Source organism: Cucurbita pepo, chromosome 6, assembly GCF_057944985.1.
Source record: "Cucurbita pepo subsp. pepo isolate OVF chromosome 6, ASM5794498v1, whole genome shotgun sequence".
Lineage (NCBI taxonomy): Eukaryota > Viridiplantae > Streptophyta > Magnoliopsida > Cucurbitales > Cucurbitaceae > Cucurbita > Cucurbita pepo.
The window spans coordinates 17,142,729-17,164,138 of record NC_141803.1 but is presented as its reverse complement, the minus strand read 5'-3'; the positions used below and the strand labels follow the sequence as shown (position 1 = coordinate 17,164,138).

At 36.7% G+C, this 21,410-nt stretch overlaps 2 protein-coding genes across 3 annotated transcripts; one reads left to right on the top strand and one right to left on the bottom strand.

Moving 5' to 3' along the window:
• Positions 1–11,343: 11,343 nt before the first annotated feature.
• On the top strand, positions 11,344–14,683 carry LOC111796969 (putative methylesterase 12, chloroplastic). Of its 2 annotated transcripts, none has more exons than XM_087124768.1 (6): positions 11,344–11,872; positions 12,506–12,556; positions 12,638–12,877; positions 12,973–13,116; positions 13,203–13,337; positions 14,263–14,683. In XM_087124768.1, the coding sequence occupies exons 1-6, from the start codon at positions 11,627–11,629 to the stop codon at positions 14,533–14,535; spliced, it is 1,089 nt and encodes a 362-aa protein (XP_086980894.1). In that variant the 5' UTR covers positions 11,344–11,626; the 3' UTR covers positions 14,536–14,683. The 2 variants fall into 2 exon arrangements, with proteins under 2 accessions (XP_086980894.1, XP_023535568.2); XM_023679800.2 differs by having other exon boundaries at positions 11,350–11,872; positions 12,500–12,556.
• A 70-nt stretch (positions 14,684–14,753) lies between these two features.
• LOC111796968 (regulator of nonsense transcripts UPF3) lies at positions 14,754–21,012 on the bottom strand. The gene is made up of 13 exons (XM_023679799.2): positions 20,740–21,012; positions 20,152–20,258; positions 19,762–19,857; positions 19,566–19,664; positions 19,297–19,376; positions 18,845–18,940; positions 17,840–17,963; positions 17,116–17,174; positions 16,448–16,943; positions 16,171–16,263; positions 15,956–16,068; positions 15,812–15,864; positions 14,754–15,443 (listed from the first exon to the last, which is right to left on the bottom strand). The coding sequence occupies exons 1-12, from the start codon at positions 20,877–20,879 to the stop codon at positions 15,826–15,828; spliced, it is 1,542 nt and encodes a 513-aa protein (XP_023535567.2). The 5' UTR covers positions 20,880–21,012; the 3' UTR covers positions 14,754–15,443; positions 15,812–15,825.
• Positions 21,013–21,410: the final 398 nt, after the last annotated feature.

Sequence of the window (21,410 nt, the reverse complement as noted above, 5' to 3'; positions counted from 1 at the left end):
ATTATATTTTTATCATAACATCAATAATTTCAACTAATTAAATAATATATTAAAATTCACATTATTTTAATTATTTTAACGTGTCGAGTCTCGAAATCCCACGTTTCATAAATAATTGTTTAAATTTGAACTATTAAAATATAATTTTATTCTTTCACGACAACGCACCAGATAAAAATTTACAATCAAAACGATTTGGTTGGATCTAAAAAAATGTCCCGACCCAATCCAAACAACCTTAATTAAGTTGGTTTGGGTTGGTTTGAGTTGTTCGGGTCATTTATTCAAGTTCTTGTTTTTTATGAAATTAAAAGTTAGTCGGTAAAATATATATATTTATATATTTTCAAACATTTAATTAAGATTTATACACGGTATATTTTAAAAAAATAATTATAAAATTAAATAAAAATAAAATAAATATAGTGTATATAATCGTATCAAAAGCAAAAATGTATGTTTTAAAGTTAGCAAAAAATTCAAATGAGTTCGATTCAACCCAATCTGGTTTTCCATGAACCAATTTAATCCATAAAATTTTCATTTATTTGAATCCTGTTGGATGAAAGTCCCACATCCGCTAATTTAGAGAATGATCATGGGTTTATAATCAGATAATACTGTCTCCATTGGGTTGCGGTCTTTTGGGGAAGCCCAAAGCAAAGCCATGAGAGGTTATGCTCAAAGTGGACAATATCATACCATTGTGGAGAGTCGTGTTCAACTAACATGGTATCAGAGTCATGCCCTAAACTTAGCCATGTCAATAGAATCCTCAAATGTCGAACAAAAGTATTGTGAGCCTCGAAGGCATAGTAAAAAATGACTAAGACTCCAAAAGAAAAGGAGTCGAGCTTCGATTAAGAGGAGACGTTACTTTGTTCAAGGGGAGGTGTTGGATGAATGTCCCACATCGGGTACTTTAGGGAATGATCATGGGTTTATAATCAAAGAATATTATCTCTATTGGTTTGCGGCCTTCTAGGGGAAGCTCCCCAAAACAAAGCCATTAGAGGTTATGTTCAAAGTGGACAATATCATACTATTGTGGGGAGTCGTGTTGATCTAACATGGTATCTTAGCCATGCCCTAAACTTAGTCATGTCAATAGAATCATCAAATGTCGAACAAAGAACTCAAAAAGAAAAAGTCGAAGGCATAGTAAAAAATGACTAAGGCTCCAAAAGAAAAGGAGTCGAGTCTCGATTAAGGGGAGGTGTACTTTGTTTGAGGGGAGGTCTTGGATGAAACTCTCACATCGGAAGCCCAAAGCAAAGCCATGAGAGCTTATGCTCAAAGTAGACAATATCATACCATTTTGGACAGTCGTGTTCATCTAATAAATCCAACACAACCGAAATAAGTTCATAACCCAACCAAATCGAAACAGTTAAATTGACTGATCGAGTTTTTATTAAAAAAAAAAAGAAAAAAGAAAGGAAATGAAATAAAATAATGTGTTATTGTGATTGCTTAGGTTGCAAATAGAGAAGGTTAAGCTTTTTTTGGGTTAAAAAAATGGGCAAAGTAATTGAAGTTTGTGTGCAAGCTTCACCTAATACTTATCTTAATATATCCATCTCTCTATTGTCGCATGCCATCACCATATCTTCCTCATATTCCATTATATGATTTAACTAAATTTTAATCTTTTTTATCTTCCCACTTTCTAGACCGAATCTCTTTCTTTTTCCTTTTTTTCCGGATAAGTTATGTTCAAATTGGTCTAACTTTTCTACCCTATTAATTTATAGTACAATAAGTGTAACAATTCATGCTAATCTAATTTTCGCACTTGATGGTCCCGTCATTTTCTTATGATATGGTCACGTTAATTTTTTTACCAATTTGAGCACAACTTAGTCTACAGACTAGGACCCGGAAATCGAATCAGAATTTAGAATTCGCGACAAATTCATACGGCATGGTCACATTCATTTTTTTTTTTTTTACCAATTTGAGCACAACTCAGTCTATAGACTAGGATCCAGAAATCGAATCATGATTTAGAATCCGCGACAAATTCCTATGGCATGGTCATGTTAATTTTTTTTTTTAACCAATTTGAGCACAACTTAGTCTACAGACTAGGACCCAGAAATCGAATCATGATTTAGAATCGGCGACAAATTCCTATGGCATGGTCACGTTAATTTTTTTTTTTTTAACCAATTTGAACACAACTTAGTCTACAGACTAGGACCCAGAAATCGAATCATGATTTAGAATCAGCGACAAATTCCTATGGCATGGTCACGTTAAATTTTTTTTTTTACCAATTTGAACACAACTTAGTCTACACACTAGGACCCAGAAATCGAATCATGATTTAGAATCTGCGACAAATTCCTATGGCATGGTCACGTTAATTTTTTTTTTTTTTACCAATTTGAGCACAACTTAGTCTACAGATTAGGACCCGGAAATCGAATCATGATTTAGAATCCGCGACAAATTTCTATGGCATGGTCACGTTAATTTTTTTTTTTTTTTACCAATTTGAGCACAACTTAGTCTACAAACTGGGACCCAGAAATTGAATCATGATTTAGAATCCGCGACAAATTCCTATGGCATGGTCAGTTAATTTTTTTTTTTTTTTACCAATTTGAGCACAACTTAGTCTATAGACTAGGACCCAGAAATCGAATCATGATTTAGAATCTGCGACAAATTCCTATGGCATGGTCACGTTAAATTTTTTTTTTTTTTTACCAATTTGAGCACAACTTAGTCTACAGACTAGGACCTAGAAATCGAATCATGATTTAGAATCCACGAGAAATTCATACGGCATGGTCACATTCATTTTTTTTTTTTTTTTTACCAATTTGAGCACAACTTAGTCTACAGACTAGGACCTAGAAATCGAATCAGGATTTAGAATCCGAATTTGGCACCTAATGACCCTATTACTTTCTCCTCACTTCTAAGAGTAAAGACTATCCCCTTAGATCAACACGAGTCCTTATAGTATACTTTGTCTTCTCTGACATACATCCCAAAAAAGTTCACATGAGATCATCCAACGTAGAATTACTCCAAACAAAACATGCTTAACTATGTAGTTTTTATGATTGAGCAACATAGTACCTTGTTGGTATAGGTAACATTTTGTACCTTTCTTAATCATCTTATCTTCAGATTCGCTCTCATTCAGATGTGGTCTTGGTTCATTCATGTACCCCTCTTTGACCCGAGTGTATACAAAGATACAAGTATGATCGAGCGTATAAAAAGATACAAGTATGGTGGGTTTTTTTAAAAAGATAATATTTTGAAATTAGATTTTGAGGAATGGTGGGCTTTTTTCAAATTAGATAATGAAAATTTAAAATAATAGATTAGATCCATATAACCCAATGTTCCACTTATTATAGGCCCATAGAATTTCCAATCAAGTCCTTGACAAAAGTTCTAATGAGTGGCATGATGTGTTGCTATCTATCATCTTTGACCCAAGCACGACCTTCATGTCAATCGTGCTACGTGATTTGTTAGGTCATTCGATTTGATATGTTCTTTTTGTAACGATCCTGAATTTGTACTTATCTAGAGTCACTACCGTCGTCATCATCTATACTCATCTACAGGATTAAGTATTTAAAACTTTTGTAAAACATAAACTTTATCAAAACACTGTCATGAACTTACGTGTTCGAAAATGTCTTTTAAATGACACAACAAAATAGTAAATGAATAAATAAACGTTAAAAATTAAAAACACCCTAATTCTAACCTAATTGTAAGAAAATAAGTACAAGTACCCTATACATGTGACATGGTTTCCAATTATGATGTGGTTGTCAGCCGTACATGATGTTTTACTTTTACCTGAAATAGAAGTAGCACACGGCTTGAGTATAAAAAAAAAAAAAATACTAAGCTACCCCACTATTGGTGTTAGGAAATGTAAACACATGCAACTCATGATCTAGGGACCTATCATTAAAAACCATCATAAAAGTGGCATCCAGTCTGGACAAAGATGGATGTGTAGTACTTTCCTACACACGATCCACACATGTGAGTGTGGATCTCTTGGCGGTTCGCACCCTCCTGGACCCATCATAGTCGAACTAGCTTTCTGTAGCGACGTCCGGAGGTCAGCAGGCCCCTGAGTGTCATGTGAGGCACGATCATCATCATCATCATTATAACGTACGCGTCCGTACTCATCATCATAAATGGGAAAGTATCCTAATGTATATGTACACACAAAATGCATGAGGTACCAATAGTTTTCATCTTTAAATCATCTTCATGACGCAACCCTATACACTGATCGTATATTACTCTAAGCAACATGTAGGTGTTAATCTTCATATGCTCATCATCATTAACTTCAATTAAGGTTGTGTCTTTAGAAAAATAAATCATCGTCATAATGCATCATGACATTCAATACATGTACGTTGTCTTGATAAGGAATAACGTCATGCTAAACTATCTCATCATCATAAAATCTTACGTCATCATATTGACATACATCATCATCATTATGTCGTCATCATCATATACGTCAACATAATTTCATACATCATCATCATTATACTTTAGTCAACACATCATAACATATAAAACATAAATGACACGTGCAAGACCACTAGGCATGTGTCGTCATATATAAGACAAATCTTTTGACCGATCCGATAGTAAGGCTACTTACTTGGTTGACCTAGGCCTAAGCTACTACGACTTCTTGATGCTAGCGTTATTTACGCTACTTTCTAAAATTTAATTCTACCCAAGGAGTCAAATAATCATAAATTAGAATTACTATTGAAATTGGGTCAGCTAATTTTACATAAAATAATTTTAAATCTCCTAGTTAAACTTAATTATGCATAAAAACTTACTCGTAATAATTTAAATTAACTTAGCCTAATTATGCATAAATAATTTCTAATTAAACCTAATTATGCATAAAAGAAAATTACTCCTAATAATTTAAACTAACTAGCTTGATTATGCATTAAATAATTTAAACTTGATTCTAAAAATTTAACTAGTCAGAAGGCAGTCATGCTAACCTTAAACGCTTTCGAAGACTTGAAACTAGAAGAAAAAAGTCTAAGCATATCAGACATGTGCCAGATCAACCTGCTGTTAGAAAATCTATTCTCGAAATGTATTCTAGTGGGATGATAAAAATAAAGTGAGGGACCTCCTATCTATAGTGGAGGCCAACCTCGACCTCTCAAGCAAACCTTTTTTTTTTTTTTTTTCCTTCTAATTTTGGGTTATTACACCTTGTTGTTTTAAGTGATTTGGAACTTCCATTTATGACATTCTGTGGGCTCTTCCGGTGACTGACTCTATTTTTTCTAATAGAATAGATACGCCACTAGATGCATGACATGTTTAATATGTGCGGAGAAGTCTTATTTTTTTATAATAGAATAAAGACGTCACTACATGCATGACATGTTTAATATGTGTGGAGAGTTCTGTGAAAACATTTCATGAACGATGACTGAAGTTAAAACGTTCATAATAAATTCATTTAAAATAATATTTGTAATAGCTCAAGCCCACTACTAGCAGATAATATCTGCTTTGGTCCGTTACGTATTGTTGTCAGCCTCACGATTTTAAAACGAGTCTACTAGGGAGAGATTTTCACACAAGGAAATCTTTGCTTCGTTCCCCTTTCCAACCGTTGTGGGATCTCACTATTGGAGTTAGGAAATGCAAACATATACAATCATATTTGAGACTTATCCTTTCATCATCATGATGACTTTGGTCTCACTTTTCAGTTCGGGTTGAATTGGATGTCAGTAATCCTCTACACTTAGTCCATGCACGCGCGCATGGACCCCTAGGTGGCCTTCTATATGTACCCCTAGACCTAGCCTTCAGCTAACGTACACTCACGCAGCCAAAAATGCCTAGAGAGAAAGAAGCACACGTAATATCATGGTGTAGATAATATTGTAGTGTACACATCCTTAATAAATCATGACAGAAAATTATTTCGATGCATGTGACATACAAATGCATGAGGTCCTTTGTAACGACCCTATTTTTCCTATTGAAACAGAGGCGTTACTACATGCATGACTTAATTAAAAAAATACAGATAAATATGTTAAAACATTTGAAAGCAATGTCATGAACTTGCATGTTCATAATAAAATCATTAAAATAATTACAAAGAAAAGCAATTCACGTAAAACCTAGATAAAATAAATAAAAATAAAACAATGTTCATGTTTGACGTAAGGACTACAAATAACATGAATGTTTCTACCCTATATTAAGTCTCATGGTCATCACGCGACGTCGTCATTCGTGCGGAGGTATCTTGCCTTTACCTAAAAAGTAATAATAGCACGTGACTTGAGTATTTTAAGAAATACTTAGTAAGTGACCCCACTACTGGAGTCAGTGGGGTCAGGAAATGCAATCACATGCGTATATGGACCTATTATTAAAGATCATTTCATCGAGTTAGTCTCAATTTCCAGTCGGGTAGAATTGGATGTGTAGCATTTCTCAACATTTGAGACATTCTGAGATAAGAACTTGTCACCTCGATCAGTGCGCAAGGTTCTTAACTCGTGATCAGACCCATTTTTAACGAGTCTTTTGAACTTCTTGAACACATAATTTCTCTCCTTTTTCTCTAGGCATGCACGCCCACATCCAACGACTATAATCATCTATAAGTAAGTTGGTTCGGGTGTATGATTTTGGGTAGACTCGTAGTCATGTTCTTCTCTCTCATCATTTTGAGCACCTGAAAGTTCACATGTCCAAGTCTTGCATGTCATAACCAAGCTGGGTCTGCGAGTGTCGTCAATAGAGAGGTGGGACGAATGGTCTCCAATAGTATCTTGTACAGGCATTAGGTGATTGTTTTACCTTAATCAACAAGGCTCCATTTCTATCGAACATCTTGAGGAACGAGTCAGCTAACTCCACTCTGTTTCTTTCTTCCAACATCTGACCAAGACGAATAATATTACTTTACAAGCTTGGGATCTCATATACTTTGGTCAGTAGACGTTGGTCGTCGTTCTTTCACAGGAACAAGATGAATCCTTTGCCTTGGATCAGTACAATTGATCCATCGCCAAACTTCACAACAATGAGCTTCTCATCAAACTCCTTAAACATTGCTCGATCTTTGATCATGTGGTTGCTTGCTCCGTTGTCTAGATACCACATGTTAGTTTACACTCGGTCTTCTCCTTTGTGAGAAGGTTTGCCGTAACCTTCTTTTCGTTGAGCATCAACAAGTTGGGCATCTTCCCAGCCAACATTAGTGTGAACTCTTGATCATGTGTGAGTGTGAGGTTTGCTTAGCCGCATCTTTTCTTTTCGTCTGTGCAAGTCACTCCTCATGTGTCAATAAGAGATGTTTCTCCTCCTCTCTGTCATCGTAGCAACAAAGTCTCGCCTCATGAACTTTGAGACGACCAATGACCTCCTCAATCGACATATTATAAAGGCTGTCGAACAGCCCAATAGCGACAACAATCTACATGAATCTCAGGGGGACAGCTCGAAGGAACTTTTGGACGACAAAGATCTCCTCCACCTCGTCACCTAACGAACAAATGTTGCTAACGATGGCATCAACTGACTCACTATCCTTCACGCGGATAATCTCAAACTCACTTTTCAAAGTATGCACCTTTGCTTTCTTGACACGTTCCACACCCACATGCATTGTTTGCAGCGTCTCTCACACTGCTTTTTTGAGTCCTTCTCTGCTAACATGATAAGGACGTCCTCCGAGATTGGTCCATGGAGGCAAGAGTCATCCTTTCCTCACGCTCCTCAAATTCACCATACTCGATGACATCCCATACACCTTGTGTGTGTAAGTTAACACACATCTTTGTCGACCATGCTGCACAGTTACTCTTCGTGAGTAATGGATACTAGAGTGTTACATTCCCCTCCTTTCTGCTCTTTATCGTCGTCATATCTCCTCCGATGAATTTATGCGGTGACAACATTTATTTCAACATCCTAGCTTTGATACCAAATGTTAGATATGTCCCACGATCAAAACATACTGAAACAAATAAATGAAGTAGAAAGAACAACCTAAGAGAGATCCTTTGAATTAAAGACCTTACCCACTTATACTATTCAATTCCCTTTGTTGTTGTAAAGAGTGTAAATATTTGATTTACACGTCATTTCATAACTATTCCAACCCATTATGAATTATATCACCTACACGCTCGGATATATTTAGTTGTTTGCAAGTATATACTTGGTATCGTCCCCACCATACATTATTGAATATATCATTTCAATAAAAAATTATGTAATATACTATACATTTTTTAAAATCAACTCAATTATTTTAGTGGTAAATTTTTCAACTAAAACCACCGTAATTATTTTATTTGAGTTAGTAAAAATAAAATGTTAATCCGTAAAACATGTGTATATTTATTTTCAAATCTTTAATTAAGCTTACCACTCAATTTGACTCTATTTTGAACCATTGCCTTTCAAATAATTAAAAATTATTTGTAAGAGATGTTGAGAATAAACAATAAAAAAATAATTATAAAATTGAATATATATATAATTGATCGTAAGTAAAAATATATTTTATAAAGTTCACAAAATTCAAATGAGTTCAGTAAGCTCAAGAAACAATCCAACCCATAAAATTTTCATTTATTTAAAGACTTTCAATCTCACTTCTGTTTCTCATTCTTATATGGTATCAGAGCCATGCCTTACACTTAACCACGTCAATAGAATCCTCAAATGTCGAACAAAGAACTCCAAAAGAAAAAGTCGAAGACATAGTAAAAATGACTAAGACTCCAAAAGAAAAGGAGTCGAGCCTCGATTAAGGCGAGGTGTACTTTGTTCGAGGGGAGGTGTTGGATGAAAGTCCCACATCGACTAATTTAGGGAATGATCATGGGTTTATAATCAAGAAATACTATCTCCATTGGTATGAGGCCCAAAGCAAAACCATGAGAGCTTATGGTCAAAGTAGACAATATCATACCATTGTGAGAGTCGTGTTCTAACAAACACAACCTAACTTAAATAAATTCATAGTTCAATCCAACTCGAGCAAACCTTTATACGTACGAAAGGCGAACAAGATATAAACAACTTGGCTCAAAAACCTAGTGGTGGCACCTGAAATAATTGTGGGCATGATTGGTGTGATATGCCTCCAATTGCCATTCATTGTGGCCCTAAGGATCCTTAATGGATAGGAGTTGGAGGACATTAATGAGGGACACCATAATTTTCTTTAAGCCACGCCAATTACTTAAACACGTGGTGTAATAAATAGGTAGTTGTTATAAATGGAAGAACAAAAATGAAATTATGAAATTATTTGAACGGTTGAAATATACTCGGGTCAGATATAACAAATCTTTTGGAAATTTTGAGTTAATTGGACTAGTGACCAAGTAACCTAAACAAAATATCAAATATTAATAAGTGACGGGTAAGAGCGCTGGAATTCTCGTGCTCGCAACCCACGTTCCCTCCCAGACACTAGGGGTACACCAAATGAAATCACACTTAGTCGCCCCTCACAACACACACCTACAAGAGAGGAATCACGAGTAACAAAGAGAGAGATCGAATGGTCATCGTAATCTTCCAACGAATGCAAACCAGTGAAGACAAACTGAACCCCACCTCTCGTTTTAAGACACCCAATGAACCACGAATAATCCCCAAACGTACCCCCCACACGACTGTTCGTCATAAGCTCACCTGTCACAAAAGGAATGGTGAAATATAGAAAGAAAACAACAGAATACGAATGGTTTATCCTGTCGGACATAAACACAGGTGAGATGAAAACTCACTCCCTTCAAGTGTGAAAAGGAACACCATTATGCACACGAGCAATTACCACCAAAGTGGTGTGGATGAACTGGTTACTCTGGTAATGTGGATGAACGGGTTACTCTACCCACAGTGCCCAAGTTGCATGCTTAGAACTATTTGAGCTATTTGAGCTTCTGTTATTAATTTTAGGGGTGGAGTGATTTGAATTTTAAAAAGTTTTATTATTTTTTAGGTTTTTAGTAATCCTCAAAAAGCCTCGTACCAATAGAAATAGTATTCATTGATTTATAAACGGATGATTATTCCCTAAATTAGTCAATATGGGACTTTCATCCAACACCTCCCCTCGAACAAAGTACGCATCCCCTTAATCGAGGCTCGACTCCTTTTTCTTTTGGAGTCTTAGTCATTTTTTACTATGCCTTCGACCTTTTCTTTTGGAGTCCTTTGTTCGACATTTGAGTATTCTATTGACATGGCTAAGATCCCGACATTGGAAATGGTGATTACTTATCATTTTGAGGTTTTTAGACATTTAGCACTAAAGATCTTATTATTCAATAAAGTTGTTAACCAAATTCTCGAAAATTCCAATCGTTTGGAACGAAACTAATTTGAGTCGGAGATTTTAGCATTTGTGAACCAGAGGTCTATATATCTAAAGCGTTTAAGAAAGTTCTTAGATTCAGTTGACTAGAATTTCCATATTGGATTATAACCCTATTTTCAGTTGATCGGGTTGACTCGATTCGATAAAAAAAAAAAATCACCTAGCTTGGAAGCACTAGAAAATGAAATGTTGAGTAATAAATTTGGTGTATTGTTCGTTTCCACAGCAACCGCCAAAATCAATGAGAATTGATTGAAAATGCTGCTTTGCTTTAAAAAGTAGACAACCTTTCTTCCATTATCACCCTTTTTAATTCTCCATCAAGTTTTTCAACTACAAATTTTCTGTTTTCAAAACCTTCCCCATTTTCAAACTCTTTCCAAAATTATCTATCATTCTCGAGTCAAATCGATTTGTCATAAATATCATGAGGCTATTTGTAAACATGAACTGTTTTTGTTCATATTTCACTCGGGTTAAATAATGAGAAACAAAAGTGGAATTGAAAATCCTCTATTCTGATCTCTGTCACTTTTCTTCCTCTTCTCTTGCTCTGATACCATTTTAAGAATGAGAAACAGAAGCGAGATTGAAAGTCTTTACTTTTTTTTCCTGTTCTTCTTCCTCTTATGCTCTGATACTATGTTAAGAATGAGAAACAAAGGTGAGATTGAAAGTACTCTATTCCGATCTACTCTATTCCGATCTTTGCCACTTTTCTACTGTTCTCTTCTTTTGCTCTGATACCATGTTAAGAATGAGAAATAGAAGCGGGATTGAAAGTCCTCCATTTTGATATCTGTCACTCTTCTTCTGTTCTCCGTCTTCTCCTGTGTCTCTATTCTAATCTTAGTCACTTTTCTTTGGTTCTTCCTCTTCTTCTGCTCTGATTCCATGTTAAAAATAAAAAAACAGAAGTGGGATTGAAAGTCCTATATTCCGATCTCTGTCACTTTCCTTCAGTTCTCATTCTTAACACACGGATTCATCATTAAAAGTCTTGCAAGGTTGGAAGCCTCAACTCCGCCGCACGACCCTTTTCTTCCTTTCTTACTCTCACCCACTCCCGCTTACTAAACTCTTGACAATACCGCGATGAACACAACCCCTAATTCCTCGCCTTAACCTTCGTTTTTCATGAGATTTCTTCGATTTCTTATCGTTTTGAGTCGAAAAAAATTCTGGGTTTTGTTCAGAATCAGGTTCTGAATAATGGGTAACAGCCTGATTTGCAAGTCAAAGAAGGATGTGAAAGAGATTGGATCAAGAAGCAAGAGAATGGGTGGGTCGCAGAGGAAGTTGCAGAGCGAGGAAGAGTTTTTGCAGAAGCAAGCACTCTCGTTGGCTCTGCAACAGCTTCAATTGTCTCAGAGGTTTGATGGATCCACTTCGAAAAGAATTGGGTCGACAAGTTCTCGAAGACATAATCTATCCGATCCATTCTGTAATGGGAAGCAGGTGGGTCTTCATTTTGTTTGTTTGTTTGTTTGTTTATATTTGGATCAAGAAAAGTGGGTTATCATGATTAAGCTCTGTTTGATTTCATGGCGGATTGCCTTTTAGAATTGTTCATATTTTATAATCTTTGTGAGTCTACTTTTCAGCTTTAAATAGTTTCTTTTTCCTTTATGGTTGACCCTTTCTGGCTATCATTACTCTGTTCTTTTTGAGAATGAATGATCTCTGGTGCTTAATTATAGATGTCAGAATCTACCATGTGATGTAAATTATGAAAAGTCTACCAAATCCATGAATAGAGAGTAATAAAGGAAGAACTATGAAGTGTAATCAATGAGTAGGATCTTAATGAGTTTAGACCTTGTGAGCTATGGTTTGATTCGAACCCATATGAAATTCTAACCATCTGTTAGAGAAAAGAGAACGAATGGATTTTATAGGATTCCCGTGAATTTCTTCCGGAAGCGGATGATTATTCATTTGCTCCTTACGTTCTGTGAATAGCCGGAACATTGAGGAATACCCAAAAAAGCATTTAGGGAATCGGTCTGATTCTATCTCTGTTCGTTCCATTTGAAGAAATGAAAGATCTATTGCATTAACACAATTTTCTTTTCTTCCTCTTAGAATCAGAGCAAGAGAGATTCGAGAGCAGAGGTGACTTCAGGTGAAGCAAATCTGCAGGTGAGGCTTAGAAATATCTACCTGTTATCAGATTCTGCTACTTTATCACTAATCATCTCACCAGTTCATATCATTTTGCAGGCACTAGATTTTCTTGAAAACGTAAAGGAAAAGAAATTTGTTTTAGTTCATGGTGAAGGGTTTGGAGCTTGGTGTTGGTACAAAACAATCTCTCTACTGGAGGAAGTCGGATTGTCTCCAATAGCCATTGATCTCAAAGGCTCTGGTATTGATCTAACAGATACAAACAAGGTGGATACTCTAGTTGAGTACTCAAAGCCATTGATTGAGTATCTACAAGGCCTTCCTGACAACGAAAAGGTATTAGTGAAGTATCAGAGCTACAAGGCCTTCTAACAGAGTACTTTACCCGCTCATTCTGCTAATTAAAGCTAACAAAACTTGGTGTTTTGAAGGTTGTTCTAGTTGGGCACAGTAGTGGAGGTGCTTGTGTTTCTTATGCTTTAGAACATTTCTCAAACAAAGTATCGAAAGCAGTTTACATTTGTGCAACGATGGTGGGTGATGGGCAGAGACCTTTTGATGTGTTCATGGAAGAGGTATTTGATTAACTATGGAACGTTGCTTTTCTTGGAGTTTCAGAAACTCTCTGTTGTTCATGCTGATGATATAAACTGATTTGCAGCTTGGATCTGAAGAGATTTTTATGAAAGGCTCGAAGTTTTTGATCTATGGGAATGGAAAAGATGAACAGCCTACAGGATTCATGTTTGAGAAAGAGCAAATGAAGGGGTTGTACTTCAATCAATCTCCTACCAAGGTACTTTTCTCACCTTGGCTTTAAATCGAGTTTGATTTAGGATCCTTTTGTATACATTCGTAGTTTCTTATGCTTTAGAGTACCGATGAAGTATCAGAGCTGGGTGATGTTGATGAGCTCCAAGTTTGGTTTAGGATCCTTTTGTATACATTCGTAGTTTCTTCTACTTTAGAATACTAGTAAAGTATCAGAGCTAGATGATGTTCATGAGCTCCGAGTTTAGTTTAGGATCCTATTGGTAGTTTCCTATGCTTTAGAGTACTAGTGAAGTAACAGAGATAGGTGATGTTCGTGAGCTTCGAGTTTGGTTTATGATCCTTTCATATACATTTGTAGTTTCTCTTGCCTTGGAGTACTAGTGAAGTATTAGAGTTAGGTGCTGTTCATGAGCTCCGAATTTGGTTTAGGATCCTTTCGTATACAGTACCAGTGAAGTATCAGAGCTAGGTGATGTTAACCAGTGAAGTATCAGAGCTAGGTGATGTTAATGAGCTCTGAAGAGCTAGGTGATGTTAATGAGCTCTGAGTTTGGTTTGGGATTCTTTCGTATACACTCGTAGTTTCTTTTGCTTTTAAAGTACTAGTGAAGTATCATAGCTAGGTAATGTTCATGAGCTCCAAGTTTGGATTAGAATCCTCTCAGAATACTAGTGAAGTATCAAAGCTAGATGATGTTCAAGATCCTTTCGTATGCACTTGTAGTTTCTTATGCTTTAGAGTACTAGTGAAATATCAGAGCTAGATGATGTTCGTGAACTCCGAGTTTGATTTAGGATCCTACTCATAATAGTTTCTTCTACTTTAGAGTACTAGCAACCAAGCTTCTCCATAGAAAACTTGCTTGTTGAAGTTTGTTTTATGCTTCTGAGTTGTGTAAATATATATGAAGATGAGCTAAAGAGCAATATGGTTGGTGGGAATGCAGGATGTGGCTTTGGCAATGGTTTCAATGAGACCCTTCCCACTGGGTCCAGTCATGGAGAAACTCTCACTGTCCCCTGAAAGCTACGGAACCGGGCGTCGATTCTTCGTTCAAACGCTCGATGATCACGCACTCTCACCTGATATACAAGAAAAGCTGGTCAGGGAAAACCCACCTGAAAGAGTTTTCAAGATCAAAGGCAGTGATCATTGCCCTTTTTTCTCTAAGCCACAATCACTCCACAAGATCCTCCTGGAAATTGCTCAAATACCATAAACTCTAGGCTTCTCACTCTCAATCTGTCTCATAGAAAGAACAAAACAAAGCTTTTTTGTTCCCTTGATTTGATTTTGTAAGTTATTTATTTATATATAGCAGAACCAAAAAAGATCACAGGGCATAATAAAATCATGGATTTGTGCTATGAATTAATATCAGAAAGCAAAGAACACGAGGTTCTTATCCAGAAATGACCAAACAAACACAAAGGGAAGTAAATAAAAGTGATATATTAGTCGATAGAAACACATATATCATAATCATCCATCACATTTTTCATATACGACATGAAAGAGTATTAAGTTTGATGATTCTGATTCACAGCCCCACGCAAAGAATCAAGTACAATTGTGTACTAACCACCCCCAGTGAGATTATGGTAAGCAGAGTACTACTAGGTACTTTCTATACTTCAAGCTCCTAAGGGAAAAGAAACATAGCATTATGACCAAAACATCAAGCAAAGGGAAAGTTAGAATGAATCTCCCTCTTGGCTTTGATCTCGTGTCACGCAAGCCACGTATGTATATACCAGCACGTTCCTCCAGGTGAAGCAGTATCACACTTGGTATGTTTGGGCAAAAAAATCAGATCATACCAAACCAAAATCCACAAACCATATTTGGTCTTCAACCAAAGAAACTTCGATTTTGTAAAACCAGAAATCCATAGAACGCATATTCGGTCTTCAACCAGAGAACACTTCTGTGTTTTGTAACCACCCGTATACGAAACAATTGCATCTTGCAATCCAGTTCATGAAACCTATTACTGTTACCAACTGCTTCCAGGGCATATCTCCATTTTACATGATGATGCCTTCTGAGGATGTGCATTAAGTCCTCAGAATGGAGATATTCCCCCTGGAAGTTTGAGGAACCATAGTCCTGTCTGGATGCCATTATCTGTTCGATAGCATACACATCGTCACGATCCAATAGAGAACAATAAATAAAACAGCACACAAAATCCAGCCAATATGTTAATTATATGCAGATATCAGATGAATTCAAGGAGAATGCATGGCAGCAGTGAGGAAGGCGATGTGAGGAATCTACGCAATATAAGCAATAACCTCTTAATTATATTAGCAAAATGTTGGCACGATGGATGGATTCAAACATGTGCTATGGTTACTTTAAACCAGAATCTTTAGTTAATTTAGACTCTGCTTTGTCGTTCGGTTGGACATCTCAGGGGACAAAAACCTCTTAAAACAGTCTTGTTCGTATCATAAAGGAGATAAAAAATTGCTAATATGCAAAGGACTCACATGATTTAAATATGTTAAGAACCTGAAGATGACTTCTGAACCCATACTTGTTTCTGCATAGGCATAAAAAATAATGAGTTTCTGAAAAAGAAGTGATCATGTGACACGAGAGATACAGTCACTAGCATGGATGCAGAAACGAACCTCGTGACCACTGGCAACGCCTCTTTTGGACGGCTTCCCTTCATTTGGGTTCAATGACCCATCATCCTTCATGACATGCCCAGCCCCACGACGTCCACCATGTCTAACAGAACCTAAAGAAAGCACAACACGTTTTAGATTAACGAAAAGCAGAAAGTACTTTTAAAGCTTCCTAAAATAAGTGAACGTAAGAAGCGTTCGTGAGGAAGTACAACCATTTTCCACTGAACTGTTACGTCCACTCACAGTAGTTGTAACATCCCCAGTCCTGCTTACATGAATATCTTCTTTCATTTCCCCACGGTATGCTGTAAATGCATAAAATACATATTGGGTTATAATTTCTCATGTGGAACAGAGTCTGTATAAATCATTTAGCTCATATCAAGCAGTATGATTTGACACAATGAACAAGGTCCGATACTTCAATAATATGGTTGTTATGTATATGCAAGTAGCCTCTTCATCTCCAAAGGATTATAATAGTACTACCTTCAACTGAGTCAGAAAGCAAATGGCTAGATTGTGCAACAGAGGATTCCTCAAGTTGTGAGACTGAAGCATCTGAACGACTACGTGGCGCCCACACACCACGATCAGGTCTATCTTTGTTTCTTATTCGTTTTTCTTGCTTCTCGCTAAGACTACCCAGGCCATGAAGTTCCTTCTTACTAGGTTTACCATCTGAAGGCCTTTTTCCATCCCCTTCCAAACCAGATGGATTTGGTTCATTACTGGACATATCATTAGACCCAGATCGAGCATTAATGGAACGAGGTAGTCGCTTCCCATTGTCTGAGTTCAGGATCTGAATTTTTTGATGAGATGGAGCTCCTGATGAAGTCTGTCCATGACGTGATTCATTATTTAAAAGAATGCTTCTGATCATGCTTCCACTAGCCTCACGCCTCTGATTATGTTTTGATGCACTAGCAGGAGAAGTCCCAGAAGATGTCGCGCTCTGCAACTGTAGCATGCCATCAGAAACCTGCAAAGGTATCATTATCCAAGAAATAGATAAGCAAGTGTCAAAATTTGAGGCAAGAGAGTGCCCTCCAAAATTAACCTTGAGTGACAATTGATACACAGAAGTTAATAATTCTAAAGAGAGTAACAAAGTTGGAAATGAATAATTAGTTGAGAGGACTAAAGAAACGTACATGAGATATATCTCGCTCTTTCCCCTTAAGAAGCAGAATTTTTTTCTTTCCAGAGTCAGCTGTTACAGATACATATGAAACAGAGGCTTCAAATTCTAGACTGCAAGTTCATTATAATCATGTAGAGCATATTGATAAATTAAAAGAAATAAATGTGTAGCGAAGTCCAGTGCAGGGAAAGAACATTATTCAAAATTTCAGACAATGTGCACTATCTAATGGACGACCTTGTTTTATTTTTTCCTTTTCCTGATGGACAAAATTTGATACAACATCACAAAGGTGCCCCCTACCATCCCTCAAATATATCACTTACAAGTGTTTAAGGTAACTTAATAATGCATGTTCACATATTACAATCCTGCAATCTGCAACAGCACAATATGACAAAATCCCAGAAAGAAACAAGAAAATAATTATTAATCAAGTGAAAAATGAAATTTTCAAGAACATTACTACTCGGCTCAGGGTAATTTGAAATGGGAAAAATATAAAATGGTTATGGGAACTCTTCACAGAAGAAAAAAAAAATCTAGCAGCGGAGTAGTGCATAAAGTGTTCAGATCTAAATCAAATAGTCTCGTGTTCCCTTGCTCCTCAATGACGTGAAACAAGATAGTATTTTTCAACAGCCTAACAATAAATATCGGATCAATTACTTAGAACAAAACAAAAAATGACAGAAATGATATCGCTGACCACAAAGAAGTCTAAATAGAAATACCTGTACCAACATCAGAAATTCCAATTCCACCTGAGGTAGCTAACTGATCCTCTCGCCTGGGTACCAAAATGAAATTTGACTTGTCTCTGCGATTTGTGTTCTTCACACTTTCCTTTAAAATATACTGCATGTATAACAGAACTAAAGTCTTCAGACAAAAAATATAGAAACAAGTTGTTCACAGAAAAAGGGTATCCTTTAAGCAAGTGTATGAAATGTAGGGGGCAAAAAACTAAAGCCTTAATTTCTACGTTCACTGATCATAACCTTGACGCGGTCTAGCATGATACAGTTTACACCACAGTTAGGCAAAAATTAAAAATTTAAACTATCCCCACCAACAACATTAGAAACTTAAGGTTGGTTTCTGCAGTCAAAACCATTGATATCATTAGTTTCTGCTTCACCTCACTGTCGAAAGTACAAATTTCCAAGAAGGTCAAGTTTCTAGAGCTGCAGGACTAGGAGTAAGGACTTGCATTAGGGAGTTAACACTATAGATGAAATACAGAGGCAAACTTCCTTTGTGTTGAGGCTGTACCAACGCATTCTTAGAAGGGGAGCATTTGGGAGATGGTAGTTTGCTACCTTGATTTCCAATTTTGGTTGAGGCCTTAAGAGTTGCTTGGTTTGTAATAAAGATTGTGGTCTTCTGTGATCAAGGCGTGCAATATTAAAATATTTCATTAGATTTTGTCATTTTATGGATGGCTGGAGAGTAATATGAGAATCTTTAACGTTTCGTGAGGAGATTCGGTCCTTTGCTAGGTTTAACGTGTCTCTTCAAGCAAATGTAAGTAAGGACTTTTGTAATTATCCTTTTTAGGCATTTTTCTTCATTTTGTTAGTTAAAAACATTCTGCTTCCCATCCTTGGATCTAACATGAGGAAAGAAAGCTTATTTTCCCAAAGACAATAGGGGGAAAATAGTGGAGACACTAGCAAACTAACACTTATGAATTTTATAAAGTTTGAAAAATAAAACTTGGAAGAAGTAGCACATGCCTTCTTCTTCTCCATTCCTCGCTTCATGGAATTCGACTCAGGCTTTCTAGAGGAAGCTCCCCCACCTCTTTTAACCTTCCGAGGTACTGAAGATCCCTATTGAACCAAAAATTTTTACATGAGATAATGAGGAATTGGTATATTATAAATTAGAAGAGGAATACAAATCTTTAAGCTCACATAGAAAACCATCGTAAGAGCATTTGGATTCACATAATGCATGGTATTAACCAATACGAAAGGAAAAGATACTGAAATCATTACACAAGTAGCAGACAAGTTCCAACGAAGGAATCTCAACTTAATGTTAAAGTGAATGTATAAATAATAATCTCTACACGGACAGAACCAACACCTTCTGAAGTACAAAAAATAAAGAAAGTGGTTTCATTTTCTCTGAATGATTAAAATATAGCACACAGGACCATGTATTAAGAATACAGCAATCTCACCTGCGTTCCGCTCTCAACTGCTCGTTTCTGGCGAACAAACTCCATGAGAGGGGTAACGATCGGAGTTTCTTTCGCAGCACCTGCAAACAAAAGTAGAAATATAAAACTTCAAGAATTATCTGAATTTAAAGTGAATAGTATCTCTATGGAAGCTCATAGCAAAGTAACATAATGAGTATTCAGCAACTTTTCGGCACCCTATTTTACATTATAAACATATACAAATGCGAGTAATGTCAATACGTCAGTCAGTGAACATAATAACAAACCAGATTGCTCTGCTTCTTTTCTTTCTAACTGTATTTCAGCACTTGGAAGATGCTCAGCAGGCTTTGCAATAAGTTTGAGAAACTCCAAATAATCCGGATCTGCTTCATCGAGAAAAGACAATTTACACTTACATAATAACCAATATAAAACAAGATCAACCACATACTCTCCGTCTTCTCACTAACCGATCATTACCTTTGTATATAGTCCCCTCACGACCATCCTTTTTGGTCGATGATCTGGGAACACGCTGTGAAGGTGCATATTCAACTACAGCCTTAAACTGAGCACCTGTAATTATTTGACTAAATAAGTTAACTTCAATCGAGACTTCAAACATATGGAGGGAAACATGATCCAAGCATTAAACAGTTCTTAGAAATGGGTAATGCACATCAGAAAACCTCAAAGGGAGCAATCTGTAAGCATATCAATCAACATTAAGCAATGGAATCATTCATAAATTCGTTATCTCCCACTTCTAAGAAATGGGTAAGGTTTCAATGAATCACCCACCAAACCCACAAGAAACAAGAAGCTACTCATAAGTTCAATAAAGGAAAAAGAACAAGCTATCGGCTTTACCCTTCTCATTAACGAAAACATGCCCATCAAAAAACTCCGCAAACTCAAAAACATCTTCAGGTCTCGTAAAATCTATGTAAGCTCGAGCATATCTCTGGTCCTTCTGACTGCAAAATTATTTCAGAAGAAACCTCTGAATGAGTAAAAAACCTTCAGTATTGTGAGCTTTAGAAACCAAGAGAAAGTACACAACATGAGAAAGTAAGAACTTAGCCGATTCTAACCAAAAAAAACACACGAACTCTAGAACGATTGCTGGATTTCGTTTCCAGAATCATAATCATACACATTTGGGCATGAAATTGGAGGGGAGAAAAAAGTCTCCTACATTATTCTAATCACCAACCCTCCCCAATAGCCCACCTAAGGGGGGAAAAAGAGCGTAAAGCACATAAGAACACAATCCAAGAGATACCCACTTCGCGCATGGCCCTACTCATTCAACCTCCAGATTTCTGAAAATCCAAGACGACATATAACAACATATAACAACATATAACTGAAAACCCAGTTTATAGGACTAATTTTTCGTTTGAAAGCTGGAATTAGAGGAAAAGAAGAAGAAGAAGAAGAAGAAAAGGGGCGAACCTGGTCTTTCCAGGACGATAGTAACACCAATTGTAGCGACCAGCGAATCGATCATCAATATTGTGGAAGAGATCTGAGTGAGGAAGAGAAGGGGGCAAGTGCCTAATCACTACTTTGGTCCGCTCCAACGGGTCCTTCATCTGAAAAACCCCCCGCACTGCCAAGAGAAATTCAGAATTTCTTTCTGCTTTTTGCTTCTAATTTCTCGACAATTTTTGCTCTGGAGGAGAAAATGTTTTCGGGGAATTTGGGAATTGGGGTTCGTAACGACGACGGGAGTTCGGAGAAGGAGAAAGGACCGAAAGGTCGGGAACTGATTTGGGCTCGTTCGGATCTTCAAGGCCCAATAAAAACTTTGGGCCGGGTCGACCAACGGCCCAATTTCCAGTTCAAATTTGGTGCCTTTGTTTCCTTAAATGTACTACAAACACGCCGTACTTCCTAATCTTTTGTCCATTGGATTTTACTCTTTTGCCCTTTGAATTTTCAGATTCTTTGTTTCATTTTTTAGGGATTAGGGTAGGTTAGGTGTCACAGTTGTGGTTTCTAGGCAGCGGATTTGACGATTGTGCGGCACTCAGTCTCAGCACTGAGTGAGTCAAGCCAACTTCAGATCACGTTGCCTACGGTTGGGCAACGTGTATACAAACCTCGAGTCCTGATTTCAAGAG